General features: G+C 48.6%; 5 protein-coding genes across 5 annotated transcripts; 1 reads left to right on the top strand and 4 right to left on the bottom strand.

Annotated features, from left to right (window-relative positions):
- Positions 1 to 431: 431 nt before the first annotated feature.
- ASPSYDRAFT_146489 (uncharacterized protein) lies at positions 432 to 3,786 on the bottom strand (the record flags this gene model as incomplete). The annotated part of the gene is made up of 4 exons (XM_040841629.1): positions 432 to 1,562; positions 1,626 to 2,622; positions 2,701 to 3,449; positions 3,502 to 3,786. The coding sequence occupies 4 exons, from the start codon at positions 3,784 to 3,786 to the stop codon at positions 432 to 434; spliced, it is 3,162 nt and encodes a 1,053-aa protein (XP_040705032.1).
- Positions 3,787 to 4,593: 807 nt separating this feature from the next.
- Positions 4,594 to 8,672, bottom strand: ASPSYDRAFT_148341 (uncharacterized protein; the record flags this gene model as incomplete). Its single annotated transcript, XM_040841806.1, has 9 exons — positions 4,594 to 5,100; positions 5,143 to 5,184; positions 5,239 to 6,073; positions 6,134 to 6,826; positions 6,879 to 6,944; positions 7,363 to 8,094; positions 8,151 to 8,262; positions 8,321 to 8,430; positions 8,497 to 8,672. The coding sequence occupies 9 exons, from the start codon at positions 8,670 to 8,672 to the stop codon at positions 4,594 to 4,596; spliced, it is 3,273 nt and encodes a 1,090-aa protein (XP_040705031.1).
- A 528-nt stretch (positions 8,673 to 9,200) lies between these two features.
- On the top strand, positions 9,201 to 10,648 carry ASPSYDRAFT_77452 (aldo/keto reductase; the record flags this gene model as incomplete). The annotated part of the gene is made up of 8 exons (XM_040850892.1): positions 9,201 to 9,269; positions 9,330 to 9,476; positions 9,535 to 9,639; positions 9,716 to 9,912; positions 9,984 to 10,068; positions 10,137 to 10,192; positions 10,259 to 10,404; positions 10,479 to 10,648. 8 exons carry the CDS (start codon positions 9,201 to 9,203, stop codon positions 10,646 to 10,648), a joined length of 975 nt encoding a protein of 324 aa, XP_040705030.1.
- Positions 10,649 to 10,806: 158 nt separating this feature from the next.
- ASPSYDRAFT_806669 (phosphopantothenate--cysteine ligase CAB2) lies at positions 10,807 to 12,456 on the bottom strand. The gene is made up of 2 exons (XM_040851053.1): positions 12,245 to 12,456; positions 10,807 to 12,170 (listed from the first exon to the last, which is right to left on the bottom strand). Exon 2 carries the CDS (start codon positions 12,129 to 12,131, stop codon positions 10,935 to 10,937), a length of 1,197 nt encoding a protein of 398 aa, XP_040705029.1. The 5' UTR covers positions 12,132 to 12,170; positions 12,245 to 12,456; the 3' UTR covers positions 10,807 to 10,934.
- Positions 12,457 to 12,711: 255 nt separating this feature from the next.
- ASPSYDRAFT_43141 (uncharacterized protein) lies at positions 12,712 to 14,633 on the bottom strand. The gene is made up of 6 exons (XM_040846596.1): positions 14,602 to 14,633; positions 14,080 to 14,516; positions 13,942 to 14,028; positions 13,807 to 13,887; positions 13,184 to 13,748; positions 12,712 to 13,132 (listed from the first exon to the last, which is right to left on the bottom strand). Exons 2-6 carry the CDS (start codon positions 14,202 to 14,204, stop codon positions 12,848 to 12,850), a joined length of 1,143 nt encoding a protein of 380 aa, XP_040705028.1. The 5' UTR covers positions 14,205 to 14,516; positions 14,602 to 14,633; the 3' UTR covers positions 12,712 to 12,847.
- Between the last annotated feature and the right edge of the window lie 54 nt (positions 14,634 to 14,687).

The raw sequence follows: 14,687 nt of genomic DNA, 5'->3' as shown, positions 1-14,687 counted from the left end.
CTGTATAATATAAAAACCAGTACTTATTATATTATATATTACATTCATTAAATATAGAAATCAGTGGTTAGGCCTAAAACCAATATAAGTCCGTAGATGGCAGAAATCACAAAGAAACGCGAACACGTCCGCCCGAATTTTTGCACACGACAAATTTTCCTAGGTTGGCCCCAGCTGCATGATATACAAGCAAGAGACTGTACATTAGTTAAGCTGGTCCCATGTGTACGTAATGTGATAACTGACTAAAAAGTGGGCTTTTTATTTATCGAAGATTACATTGAACTGTGGCATTTGAAAGTAGTTACTACATGACAACGGTTAGAATTTGGATCAATGATTCTTCTTGCAAGAGCGATCACAGCAGAGACGCGCGGAAATTATGTACATTTGAACAGTCAAAACAAACTCGAGCCAAAGTATCCTGTACATCACCACTCGCCCCTCCAGGAGTCGACAAATTTCTTAATCAGTCCGCTCTCAATCAACTCTACTCCCCCTTTCAACGATGGACTTGCTGCCTCGGACTTCTCCATCTCAAAAACAAGGCCCGCTCGACCGGGCATGTCGTTATCATATTTATCGGCAAAGAAGTCCAAGAGCTTAATAGCTGGGTTCTTCTGCGGGTCCTGTTCTCCTTCGCGAAGGTGTTGAACCCACTGTCTCTGGGGCAGGATTTCAAAGTCAAGCCCTGCTTCTTTTAACGCGGGGAGGAGCTCTTCCGTCCACTTGAAAGTCCTGGAGTTTTGGACATGGTAGACTGTACTCGGATCGTGCGAGAACTGTCTCAATATGGCAGAGCCTGAGACAGAAGACTCGTTAAGACTTGCCAAGTCCAGAATGGCATCTGCGACGACGTCGACGGGAAGCCAGGATGGGGTTTCGTCGAGTGCTGGCAACGCCTTCAGCGTGTGTGCTGTCTGTAGCATCAGAGGGATTGCCTCCGTAGTGTTCCATTTTCCTTTTACCGTGTCGCCAACAATCTGGCCGACTCTGAGAACTTTGGCAACCATACCGGTTTTCTCTGCTGCAGCCTGGACAATTCGCTCTGCCACAAGTTTAGACCTCGCGTAGCCCATGTCGTGTGCATGCGCGAGTTTAGGGACCGGGGCTTCGCTGATGATGGCAGGCAGTGGCGTTCCAGCAGCTGAGGATACAGAAGAGCAGAAATAAAACTGTGCTGGAGACGATCGTTCGCTAGAGAGGCATAGATTGATCAAGTTGTGGACACCCTTGATGTGCTGCGATTCAAAACTGCGTACACCTAGCGTGAAATTCACAGCCCAGGCAGAGTGTATAACCTTGGTTAGGGAGGCCCGAAGCTCACTGAGCACCGAAGGAGACAGCCCAAGACTCTCTGAACCGAGTTGAGATGGCAAGGCCACGATTTTTGAGACATTTACCATGGGCAGTGACCTTGACGCCAAGTTGGAAAGAATTCGATCGAGGGCGTTGCTTGTGCTTAATGCTCGTACAAGACAGTATATTCTTTTAACATTTCTTTTCTGCATCAACCGAGAGAGAATATAGATACCAAGAGAACCAGTTGTTCCAGTGAGGAGCTGGTTAAATCTAGTAAGCACTGCAATTAACTTATAGAAACAAGATTGGTTTTCCAAACTTACAATAACTTCCTCTGTTTCTGGCCGCTCCACGAAGGACGAGTACTTGTCGATTAATTGGGACATGACCGCTAGCTCATCTTCTTCGTTTCGTTGGTCGCCGGTGCGGAGGGCGTATAAATGCGCCGCAAGCCTCTTGATGTTTGCAAAGTCGAAAACAACGTTATGGCCGAGTTCGGTGGCCCCGATATTGATGTTTCTCTTGATTATGCCTCTTACTTTGATCGCCTGGAGGCTGTCGACTCCTGCCTCAAAGAAGTCGGAGTCCAAACCAAGTTCTGTAAAACCCAGCTCGGTTCTCAAAAGATTTAGAAGGTATTCTTCTAGTTCTGCAAGGTCCGGAGAGAGCTTTTGCGCGTCGTCTGAAGAGCCATTTTCCAGTCTTTGGTATGCGGCTTCAATGAGGTCGCTGAATTCCATATAGCAGCGGTTTCGGATCATGGTCCCTTTATCAGTCGCTGGATATGAAGAACCCATGGATAATATGATAACCATATCGCGAGATATCTGACTGAATGCCTCTGCGTTCTTGTTCGCGGCCTCGATATTAGGCCAGACAATATCGAGGATCTCATCATTGGTCATATTTTCACACTCAACACTGGGAACAACAATCAAGCCAGGCAGTGGCTTTCCCACTCCGAACACGAGATTGTCCTTCACAAACTTGCTCTGTCGAATGCGGTGCTCAATTGGTACGGGCAGTACCTTCTCACCATTGACTAAGGTGACCCGATCATCAATACGACCCAGGTACTTCCAGGCATTTGGAATGCTAGGATGCTTCAAAAATGTGTCTCGAGTACGGAAGGAATTTGGTGGGTCATCGCAATTGGAGGTGACTTTAGTTGGGAGTCCATCGAGGGCAACGCACTCGTAGGAGCCGTCCTCGAGCTCGTCCATTCTCAAAAAGGGCAAAACGCCCTTTAAAGGCCGAACGTAGTTCCACAGTTTGTCCTCAACGGGACGGTCAGACGTCATCAACTGGCCAGCTTCCGTACTACGTATCGTAACATGTTAGTATATGACATTCAGGTTTGTAGGTTTGGAAAGATAAGGCTTGAGGGGTAATACATACGCCCCATAATGGCTGATTAGCCGGACTCCCTTGCTCACAAGGTAATCTCCAAGGTCATCCGGGCAACTGCTTCCTCCAAATAGGACTTGCCGACATTTAGCTAGCTCCTCAGCTCCCCCGTCGACTTCGCTAAGGAGCTTTAGAACGTATGGTACCCCATGGAAACTTTCAGGCTGGAATGCTTCCATGGCTTCAAGGACGTTTTTGCCGGTCAAAGGCAGATTTGCATTGTAAATGGCAACGGGCTTTGCCTTGAACAAGCATCGAAATAATGTGCATAGACCATGGTTGTGATACATGGGGAGCGTCAAGAGCGCACGATACGAGTTGCTGGCGGTATAGTTGGCAATACAAGCCGAGTGCGTCTGGAAAATTGGCTTGGGAAGACCTGTAGAACCCGAGGAATGGATAATGAAAGCTAATTTCCGACTCATTTCCGGTTGTCCGGTAAACTGCAGTTCTGATGATTCGACGCATTGCGAGTACCCAGAATACTTTGGTATGGAATACGACTTTATTTCCGGCACAGCATCTTCAATCAGTGACACTGCTCGTTGTGCCGAGGGGGAATATATAATATTGCTGCAGTTGGTTTTGGCAAGCAGGTTGGCGTATGCTTCAGTGCTGAGTCGAGTAGACAGCAATAGGACAGCATATCCTAATCTGGACAGTGCAAAAAGGGCAACGATGTAGTCAAGGTTAGAAGCGCCAAGTATTGCTACGACCCGGTTTACAACGGGATCGGAGAACTAAATAAACCGTGAGTAAGTAACCCTTCGTATACAGTTCGAGGTTAGTTACCTTTGAAAGTCCAGAATCTTGCAGGATATTGGCAGATCCATTTGCAAACCTGTCCAAGTCTTGTGCAGTGTAAAACTTGTAGTCGCTGATTCCATGTGTGCTTTGCGGATAGCCGACCAAAGGGGCACCAGGCGGATGCGGTATACGATGCAACAGGATATCATTGACCGTATACAATGGAGCCCCTACTTCCGCCGGCGGGGTTGGTGGAAGTTTTGCAAGATCGTTCAGAGTGTCTTTTCCATCGACTAAGATGCCACTACTGGTCTGGGATGTCGGTAGCATTGTTGAAAGTACTGGTAGATGTGTCTATGGGTCAGGTCGGGTTCGTCACCAACGCAGTAAGTCAAAGTCCGAGTTAAAATACAACAGTGCAATAAAGAGGCAGTAAAAGTATAGTCCTTTTCACATGGCTTGAGGACGACTGCATCTTGTCTCGTTCCGCACCTGGTTAGGGCTGTGCTCGGAAAAGCAGCGCGGGGCTCGGATAAGGCACCTTCACATCCGATTCGGTTGTTTTTAGTACTAGCCGGTGTCTGGCCTCACTACCCAAAATAAATTAATGGAAATCTGCGAACGGCATATGAGTTTGGGCCCGCGCCTTCGGCTGGTTGGGAATGGAAAAGTTTCCTGCGTTGATTCAGGGAAAGGGGAGAACTATCCGAGTAAACCGTAAACAAGAGGCAGGGAAGCACGGAAGAGTGAGCCCATAAATTCCCGATCCGCGCGGGGGTTATCCTCACTCTGTGAGTCTCGCTGGGCTCTTGTAGATTGTTATTTGCGGTACGACCCGAGCGGTATAAGACGAATCAGGCCGCTGAGACCGGTACTTATTTGAAAACAATCCAAGAGCGCCTTCACCATCCCGACCACCAGTCATCTCATCACAAGGGGTACACTTGGGACGATAAGATTAAATATCCCTTGTGCCAATTTATAAAACTGAAGTTTCAGGAAGGAGCAACTGGTATTCCGTACCTGCCTTGTGAGAGCTTTCAAAGAGCGGCGCGGTCCTGCCTGGAAGCTGCTCAAGCTCGTTCAATCGCTGCGTGGGAATCCGGCCATTGCAGCGCAGGCTTCGAAACATTTAATTCAACCCTCGAATGTTTGTAAATTGTTGGAGGTAAAAAGATAACCCAATTCTCCAAGACCAGTCAGAGCTAGTGAGTCAAACTCTCCCCAGCTAGTTAGGCTAGACATATAAGTTCCAGGGCTGCCATCTTGCATCAAATTTTCCATCCAGGCCTCTGGTTGCATATTCGACATAGTTAGAGATGGGCTAACCCCGGCCGTACCACCCCGAACGCCTTCAAATGTGGGCTGAGGAAAGCTTGCTGGGCCGTAGTTAAAATGTTCTCCCGGGATGTCCATCCGCCGAGACTCGTTCGAGCCGATGTTGATGTTATTGGCCACTTGCGGATCTGTAGATGGAATGCCAGTTGCCGACTGATGCTTGTATTGTATACACTTTTGTGCCTCCCTTCGCAGTTCTTCGAGCACCATGGCGTAACGCCGGGCAAAAGAGGATTGCGACCCGGATGTTGCTAGATGCCGTTGAGCTTGCTCGCCTGCCTGGAAGAAGGTCGAGTTTGCTTCGGCCTCAGCATTGGTTGCTTGAGCACAACTTTGGATAAAGTGAACATATAATACAACGATAGCCGAGAATGCATAGTAATGAGTGAACTAGAGCTAGGTCAGAGTTTTTTAAGAAGAACCATTAGGGGTTTCCAAACTTACCCAAAAAGTATGGTACATTCTGCCATTCTCGCACAAGTCACGTAAGATGCTAGTGATTTTCATAGCAGCCTCTAGACAAGTTTGGATGTTTTGGTTAACAGACTTGGATAGATGATTGTTTTCGTCAGCCGCCGGAATGGCTAAATTCTTGAAGTCCCTGAGGATGAATGAGCGGTATAGTAGTATCTGAGCATGATAAAAAGCAAGATTCAAGACCGTATACTGTCGCTGATAAGTCACCATCATCATATCAACACTCGGGAGCTCAATAAAAGCCGATATTTCTTTTCGCCATTGTGCAAGCTCAGCACCATACTTTGTGGTTGCTACAGATTGCGACTGGAGAGTTACCCGTCGTATGCCATATAGGTCACGAAGTATACCGCTGATAATCTTGGACAGCTTGGCGTGATAAACGGGTGCCAGCATGATGCTTTGAGTGCTCGACACAGCGGGGGAAATGCCGCTTGTTGTGATTTGAGAGTCGTTTGCAATAGCAGGGAGTTCCTGGTCGATTTCGTCATCATGAAAGATCCTTGGACGGCCCAATGCAGCACCGAGGTAGTTATCCAAGATATATATACACCAAAAGACTCGCTTGCGACATTCCTGTTCGACGAAGTCAACACTTCCTGTGAGCTCTCGGCGTCGCCCTCGATGCAAGCCGATTGCAATAGCGAGTCGTGCCATGGTCCCGAAAAGACTCCAGCAATGATTAATTCGAGATTGACCCAGAAGATAAAAGCACTGGGCTAGCCGTGCCTGGACGCTTGAAAGGCGAACAGGGCCCGTCTCTTCTGCGAGATAGTGTTCCGATGCAGCGAAATAGACTGCGCTGTCAACAAAGAAATTCGTTAAAAAGAAACCCATACAGAGAGTAGTGAACCAGGCTTACCTGTTTACGCAAGCACCCAGGGAGCCCTCACTACTGGGCAAGCATAGCCTGGCATGGGCAAAAATCATTAGGAGCAATGCTCTCGTTGCCATAGCTCCTGGCTTCGGGGGTTGTGATGCCCCAAGGTCGTGGTAGAAGTCTTCAAGCCAGCTCTCAACTTGTGGCTGATGCAAGAAACGATGTGTGGGGAATGTAAATTCAAAGTACCTATCAAGCAACGCCCTTGCTTCTTTTTTACTAGGGATGATGAGAAAAGATGGGTCGTATTTAGGAAGCGGCGCATCACCCAAATTAAAAATTGGTGTAGTACGCGGAAACGAGATATGCTCATGAAGTCGTTTCTGAACCCGGATCAGAAATGAAACGCCGGAGGCAGGCCCAACGTAATGTCCCTCCAGGTCAGTTTGATGAGGCTCTGGTGAATTGCCAGACGATGGAAGGGTAGTGTGTTTATCTGCATGCAGGAGCCCATCAATTGAAGCATGCTGTGGTGTCGGTGGAGAGAGGCTGTTCACGCTAGGGTTTGTAGACTGCTCGCCATATTGACTGGCCTTGCTCACATCACCAGTTTGGTGGCTGGCTGTAGGAACCGGGGGTACTTTTCCTCGATGGTAGCCAGCAGTGTACTCGCACTCGAACCGGGAGCGCTGGCATAGTGCACAGGGAAGAGTGCCTGAGCAGCGCAATTTCTTCCTGAAAATTACAAGTTAGCTGCATACTATTCGATCGCTCAGGGCTGACTTACTTCTTACAGTTGTCACAGGCGCGAGTGACGCGAACCCGTTCCTTACATCGCCGTTTGCTGGGGTGACTTCCAGTGGATTCCATGAGGGGTAAAAATCAAGAAGGCGACATAGTACGCGAGACGATTTATAGACTCAGCAGGTATCTTGTTTGAAATGGGAAGATATCGGTCTGGGGCTGTTCTTGAGTCCGGGGGTGGAATATTGTGGGGAGACAGGAACGATTTTCTGGGGAAGCCAAAGAAGACGCCAACAGGCTTAGAGCGCACGTGCCTTCCCACATTGTCACGACAACAATCTCTAGCAATTTGAGTGTTTTGCTTTGAATCTACCAATTTATCAAGGTTGCTGCAATACGGGGATTGTATTTGTCGTTGGAACTGGTTTTCGGTAGGACACTGGTCTAAACGCTACCAGTATAGCAACAAACAGTTGGTCTGAATTACTCTTAGGTTGCTGCCCGTCTAAATTCACCACTCTCTCAACTCTCCCCCTGGTCCTAGGAAGTGTGGACTACGCCATGCAGCTGCATTTACGGACGCTGCCCGGACTTTCTCTTCGTCAATCTCAATTCCCAGCCCCGGCCCAGTCAGAAGGTCGATCAATCCATCCTGCACCTCCCATACTTCCGGATTCTTGATATATGTATCAATGTCTGCCGATCCCGCATTATAATGAATTCCCAAGCTCATCTCCTGGATCGCAAAATTTGCACTAACAGCATCGACCTGCAGGCTCGCCGCAAGAGCAATGGGGCCCAATGGGCAATGAGGAGCCAAAGCAACATCATAAGCTTCTGCCATAGTAGCAATTCTACGGATTTCGGAGATTCCACCAACATGGCAAATGTCTGGCTGCAGGATGCTTATGGATGAAGATTCGAGGAACGGTTTGATGTCCCACCGGCTGTGTAGTCGCTCTCCAAGGGCAATAGGAATAGGGACAAGCTTAGACAAAACAGCAACAGATTCTGGGTGCTCGGAGAGGAGAGGCTCTTCAATGAATAAGGGCTCGTGAGGCGCGAGCTTGTGTGCGAGCTGTTGTGCCATTGCTTTGTGCACCCTGCCATGGAAATCCACCCCGGCGTCGATCCCTAGGGCTTTAACCGTCTTCAATCGCTCAACGGATGTGTCCAAAGCATGAGGTGAATCGAGCCAGCCCAGGTCCTCAGTAGCGTTCATCTTGATGGCTTTGAATCCCTGTGAGATTCTAGCTCGACTATGAAGGGTCAGAATTTCCAGAACACAAGCAAACAGGAAACGAGCTTTTCGTACGCTTGAGCCTCAACATCGCCTGGACGGTCTCCGCCGATCCAAGCATACACCTTTAGCTTATCCCTCAGCTTTCCTCCAAGAAGCTGATATATGGGAAGACCGAGTCGCCTCGCTGAAATGATGGATGGTTAGATCAGCTAATCCTTCTCTGGCTTCCTTGGGCCACCCACCTTTGAGATCCCAAAGTGCTATATCTACACCCGATAGAGCGCTCATAAGGATAGGCCCACCCCGGTAGAATCCCATCCTGTACCCATTTTGCCATACGTTTTCGATATCGCTGTTATGAGGAAAGACAATTGTCAGCATAAGACGCAGGGTGGCAAAACTCCAAGAGTAAACTTACTCTGCATCCGCGCCGGTGAACCTTTCGGCAAACGCAGCGAGACAGCCCTCCACGGCTTCAGTATGACCTTCTAGCGATGCCTCACCCCAGCCGTGATTGCCATCGGCGTCCGTAATCTTGACAAACAACCATCGTGGTGGTATGCGGAAGTATTCTATCTGGGTAATTGGTGCCATAGTGCTATTCGGCGTCGTCGTCGGATAAACCTAAGTATGTATCGGCGTTCGTCGAATGCCGCAATACGTATATTGGCGGCTCCTCGTCCAAATATGCGCCATGAAGAGAGGGGCCTTAACCGCCTGGCCGGCGTAACTCCGTACACTTCGCAGCTATCGTCAACCCCTCCCCGCTGGAGTCTCCCCGCTGGACCCCCGCACCGGCATCGGATAAGCAATCGGAAAAGCAACTTGACATTGTTTTCCGGAGCATCGCCGACATGACAATTACCGAGACAACAACGAATGAGCAGCCACAGGAATACAGAGTAAAGCCAGTTTTGAATAAAAACATCGCTCCTTAAACAGTATCGGTCGGTTCACATGGGTTGCGCGCAATGGAAAAGGGTACCCAGTCCCGGAGAAGAATGAGGCCCGGGTTATAATCCGACAATTTACTTTCCTACATAATAACTAAAAGACTCTGGTGCAATGTAGAACGCTCCTTGGAAGCAACTAAGATACGTGCCTTTGCAGAGAAACGCAACAATGGCCTCGGGACGCACATTTACGCTCAATTCGGGCTACGCCATCCCTGCCGTCGGCCTAGGAACTTGGGTATGTGCTATTGAAGCTCACCTTGAAGACAATAAATAACGGTGTCTCTTTTGGAAATAGCAATCCAAGCCGAACGAAGTGCAAAACGCAGTAACTGCAGCGCTCCAAAATGGGTACCGTCATATCGATGCTGCATCGGTCTACGGGAACGAACGCGAAGTTGGGGATGGGATCAAAGCGTCAGGTGTACCGCGTGAAGAAATCTTTGTGGGTTCTATAATATCACAATATAAGTAGTGACGACATCAAGCCCTAACCCGGACAGCTCACGAGCAAGCTATGGAATACCCATCACGACCCTGAGAATGTTGAAGCTGCAGTGGATCGATCACTTAGCGACCTTCAAACCGATTACCTTGATCTCTATCTGGTGAGTCTCTCCGGCTGTCTTGTGATTTCCACTAGCGCTCAATTGCTGTCTCTAATACGGTCTGTGAATGGTATAGATACACTGGCCTGTAGCCTTCCGCCACTCAACCACAACCATCCAACCTATAGATGAGAAAACAGGTTTAATTGCCGTGATAGACGTCCCAACCAAGGATACGTGGGCTGCCTTGGAGGCATTGGTTGCCAAGGGCAAAGTGCGGTCAATTGGTGTTAGCAACTTCACCCAAAAGAAGATTGAAGAACTCCTCGAAACGTATGTTCATGGTTCACTACTTCAGTTCCTATTCAAGACCATGGAAAGACTGACAGAGATATATCTCCCAGGGCTAAGATACCACCTGCCGTCAATCAGATCGAAGCCCACCCTTATCTCCAACAAAGAGGGTTACTGGAGTGGTCTAAAGAAAAGGTAGATTTATTATAACCTGTCCCTCGAAGCAATGCAAAGGACATCTACTAAGAAAGATAACCATCCAGGGGATCTTAGTAACTGGATACTCTCCCCTCGGGAACAACATATACAATATCCCTCGGTAGGAATTTTCTATCACAATCGCAATATTCAGCAGGACAAGCAAAAACTGACGCGATCAATCTAGAACCGTTGACGACCCCCTTGTCATTGAGATCGCCAAAACTCTCAACAAAACCCCAGCCCAGGTCCTCATAAGTTGGGCTGTTCAGCGAGGAACAGCTGTGCTTCCGAAATCTGTGACCTCCGAGAGGATCCAGAGTAACTTCCAAGGTTTGTCCACCCTGTCCTCGTCAAGCTGGTCCTTCCTTACGAGTCGCCTTCTTGTTGACTGACCTTTTTGGTAGACTTTGTCCTGCCTGAGGACGCATTCCAGGCTATTCAGTCACTAGAAAGACACCAACGGATGAACTTTCCCGCGCGTCTTGGTGTGGATATATTTGGAGAGGTTGGCGAGGAGAGCGCGAAGAAGAGTGCGCGCGACTGGGCGGAGGCTCAAAAACAGCTGAAGAATTAGGGTGGGTTTGACATTATACCGGGGCCTCATTCAAGATTCGGACATGGGCTATATTAAGATAGAAAAGATGCCAAATGGTACCTAAACAGATTAGATCTTATAATTATATCTTACTTACTAGTTCTCCTGTACTATATGGCCACGATGCTGTCTTTTCCGGATATCCAAATTCAAGAATGAGAGAAAGCAGTCACCAAGGGCAAAAGACAGGTCCGTTGGTCCCGTAGAATCTCATAAAGATACTTCTAACAATGCACCATTAAAAATACAGAGCTAGACTAATAGTTTATTGCTTATGGAATTTCCCAATCATGTTTGAATGCAGCTTGACCAGCTCTGGAATGATCAGGCTTTCGATTTCTGTGCCTTCTCGGGTTGTGACCGCCGCCTCATTCTTCGAAGACTCTGCACCATCAGGAGTCGCAGAGGAATCGTCCCCTAATGACCGCTTTGCGGCCTCGGCCAATCCCACCTGATCTTCGACACCAGAGATGCTCTTGCTCCGGCGTGACTTGGGAACTCGAATCCAGCGTTCATGTGGTGGATCTGGAGTGACAAACACGACCTCCCATTTTCTGGTTGAGAGTAAGTTTCCGACCACCAGGTGATGGGAATAGGTATCCAGCGCCGTCTGGGCCTTGTAGACGAGCAGATTGGGGTCAGTTTCGAGCTTGAAGGAAACAATCATGCTTCCCTCTGGTGACCAGCCGTCCACGAGCTGGTGGAGGAATTTGGGGACTGGATCCAAATTGACGACTAGCTTCTTGCTTGACGTAGCTTGTTTCTGCTCAAACCCGCCTGTGTAGATGTCATCGGCGCCAATAGCCTCCTCGGGACCGCTGAATTCCTTGGGAATTTCAGACGATTGTATCTTGTGCTCTGCCATCCGGTCGCGCGGAATAAAAAAATCGCTCACCGCAGCAGCCAAGTAGAAAAGCGCGTTGGGGCCAAGAGGGTTCATGCATTTTGCAAGCATGCGCAGTTCGAAAAGGTACTCAGAGACCGTGGTAAAAGGGATCAAAAGAAGGAGGTTGTTCTGCTTCGCATATCTGTATTTCCGGAGCACATCCCGCATCTCATCTTGGTACTCGTTCCGCACAACGATGGGCCCGTGGTCTGAATTGCCTGAATCGCTCGGGGCGCCCTCGTCCATAAAGTCTAGGAAGCAATTGGTCGAATGGCTGTAATGCCGGGAGTATGGAAGCAAACTAAACTGTCGGTGTAGGAATATCACTGCATATCCCTGCTGTAGGAAGTACTCAGCGGATGTGGCACCTCTTGTTCCCGCAGAAAAGTTGTCGATGAAGCGGACAGTTTGATTTTCGAGGGGAACTGTAGTTCCTCCAGAGGTAACGAGTACTACGCGCCGACTGGATTCCACATGATAGTCTATGAACGATCTAGCGAGCGATTCATGTTTGGGAAGGACTTTAGGTGGAGGGTAGTTGTTGAAGTATGCGGATTCGCTGTCGGCGGGCGTCATTTCCGTTGGCGGGGTAGTCGAGTGCTGTCAGAGGATATACTAGTCAAATAAGCATCGTGATTATGATAGAAAAGGGTGAGCAATTGAAAATAACGAATCTCCAAGAATATTACCTGGTGAGCACAGACTCCTTAAATAAGTACGCTGTTGAACGTTCTCCTTTGTACGACGTACTTGTCATGCCGCTGATGTCAGAACAATAAGCTGTAGGGACCGACGATTGCCGAGGGGCAGAGCTTGACCGCCTTCGGTGCCTCAGTCACATGATCCGCATCGGAGTTCCCGCCGACAAGCAGGTTCGGTGCTGAGCTGTTCCAAGCAATCGATAGCTCTTGGGTTGTCTTCCCTGGAGACATAATAAGATACAGCATCCTAAGGAAGGGACGATGGAGAAGAGTTTCGCTTTCGCGGAAACAACCACCGGGGAAGCGGTTGTAGTTTCCCTGCGAGGTGAAATGCGAATACGCATTCGAGGAAGGTGTTACCCTTTAGGTAGGTCAGAACTTCTACAATATAGGAAGGAGCATTCGAGCTGCAGCCCCACTCTGGAACTCCAAGTTGTTCAAACTGGCAGGTGTTAGGTTAGAGAATAGACACCTCTGCGGGAAGTGTCGTCAATCAATGAGGTTTTGGCAGTCAAGTAAACACCATTAGGTAGATAACTATTTGGCCTAATTACCAGCTAGATACATGAACCTTCGTAACTATTTCCCAGCCTATCTCCTCGGAGAGACAATTCCCTGGTACGGGGGCGCGTCAATATGACCAGCCTTCCGAGTCAATGGGACTTCAGCTGCAGTGAGAGTCAAATCGTATTTGCCATGGAAAATGAAGTTCATTGGGAACCCAGGATTGAACGGTACAGCTGTGTCAATCTTATCCATGTCATCCTTGGATAATTCAATCCCGAGCGCTTCGACGTTGGCCTTCAGATGTTCGATTTTCCTCTGTCCGACAACCGGGAAGACATACGGAGTTTTGTGTAGCAGGTACGCAATTGCCTATAATAGTTGGTCATTGTTCGCATCGGTCTTGGGGTGAGAAAAACATACCACGGCTGGAAGTGTTGTATTCTTGCTCTTTGCAACCTCATCCAGGGCATCCGATACACGAGTTTCGTCCTCTGTCATGTCCTCGTCAGACCGGCCTCCTCTAGTAAGCCCTCTAGCTGCTGCTGCCTTAAGCTTTCCCTGAGCAAGCGGACCCCATGGAGCAATACCCATACCCTGATCTCGGCACATAGGGATAATCTCACTCTCTATATCGCGACATAATGGGTTCCACAATCCCTGGTAGACAGAGAAAGGTCGCAGACCTTTAGCACGAGCATACTCATTGGCCTTGACAACTACCCAGGCTGGCGTGTCAGACACACCCAGATACAGGACTTTGCCCGACGTGACCAGCGTGTTCAAGCCGTGCATTACCTCCTCCACACCGGTCGTGAAGTCCCACCAATGCACGTAGAGCAGATCGATGTAACCAGTGCGTAGGTGCCCCAAACTATATTTAACAGAGAGTTGGAGCGATTTCAACGAGTTTCCGACAAAGTTTGACTGAATGCGCTCAGTCTCATGATGAGCATCGCGGAAGCCAGTGGTATACTTGGTTGCGATCCTTGTAGGCCGATAAATTAGTGTTGGTTAGGGTTGCTGGATATGAGACAACGGCATACACCATCTGATCACGGTTCCCGCGACTTTCCATCCATTCTCCGATCCATCTCTCGGAGTCACCTTCCTGGTAATTGTTGGCACTGCGCAGTTTAGGTCAGATATAGACATTAGAGTGAGTGGGAACAGAAACATACGTATCGATGAAATTGCCCCCCATGTCATAAAACGCATCCATCAACGCAAAGGCGTCATCCTTACTGCACTTTCCCATGAAATGCTCCCTATAGAACATTAAGTTACGGCCGAAAGGTTCAGGAATACTCTTCACTCACCAGCCTTCGCCGAAGTTCATTCCTCCCAAACATAAAGGCGATACCTTGACACCGCCATTCGGGGAAAGGACCCGGTGATACCCCAAGGCGGTCTTGGGCTTAGGTGCAAAGGTCCAGAAAGACATTTTGAAGCGATTATTGATGATCACGAAAGGTTGGATCAGTGTGGATATCCAAAATATGTTTGTATTTTGTTGATGTGAATCTAGTACTCAAAGGCAGGATTCTTCTCCCTATTTATACATTTTGGTGCTCTTCAAGATTTCGTACGTAGCGAGCTTCCGCGTGGTTGTATGGATACGTCTTTAGATAAGTCCGGGTCCTAAGTCTCCCACGATTTTGAAGAGCTGTCAGCAGAATGCAGTAGCTTTTCATGAACACGAGCTCGTTAGGTTCAAGCTTGAGAAATATGAACCGCCAAGCAAGCCTCTTTTTCGCTAATATGTATCAATAAGAGAAATCCAATGCCGCTAACCAGAAGGGTAAAGCTTGCACAAGGATAGCCAAGCTCGAAGCACTCACCGTGTCAGCTCCGTTCTGCAAACGGTTAGCTTGATCTTTAAGAGGCGAGCCCGCTGACACCTCGCGTCGCCTAACAACAGATTTCC

Source organism: Aspergillus sydowii (assembly GCF_001890705.1).
Source record: "Aspergillus sydowii CBS 593.65 unplaced genomic scaffold ASPSYscaffold_3, whole genome shotgun sequence".
NCBI classification, from domain to species: domain Eukaryota; kingdom Fungi; phylum Ascomycota; class Eurotiomycetes; order Eurotiales; family Aspergillaceae; genus Aspergillus; species Aspergillus sydowii.
This window is presented reverse-complemented; position numbering and strand designations above follow the sequence as displayed.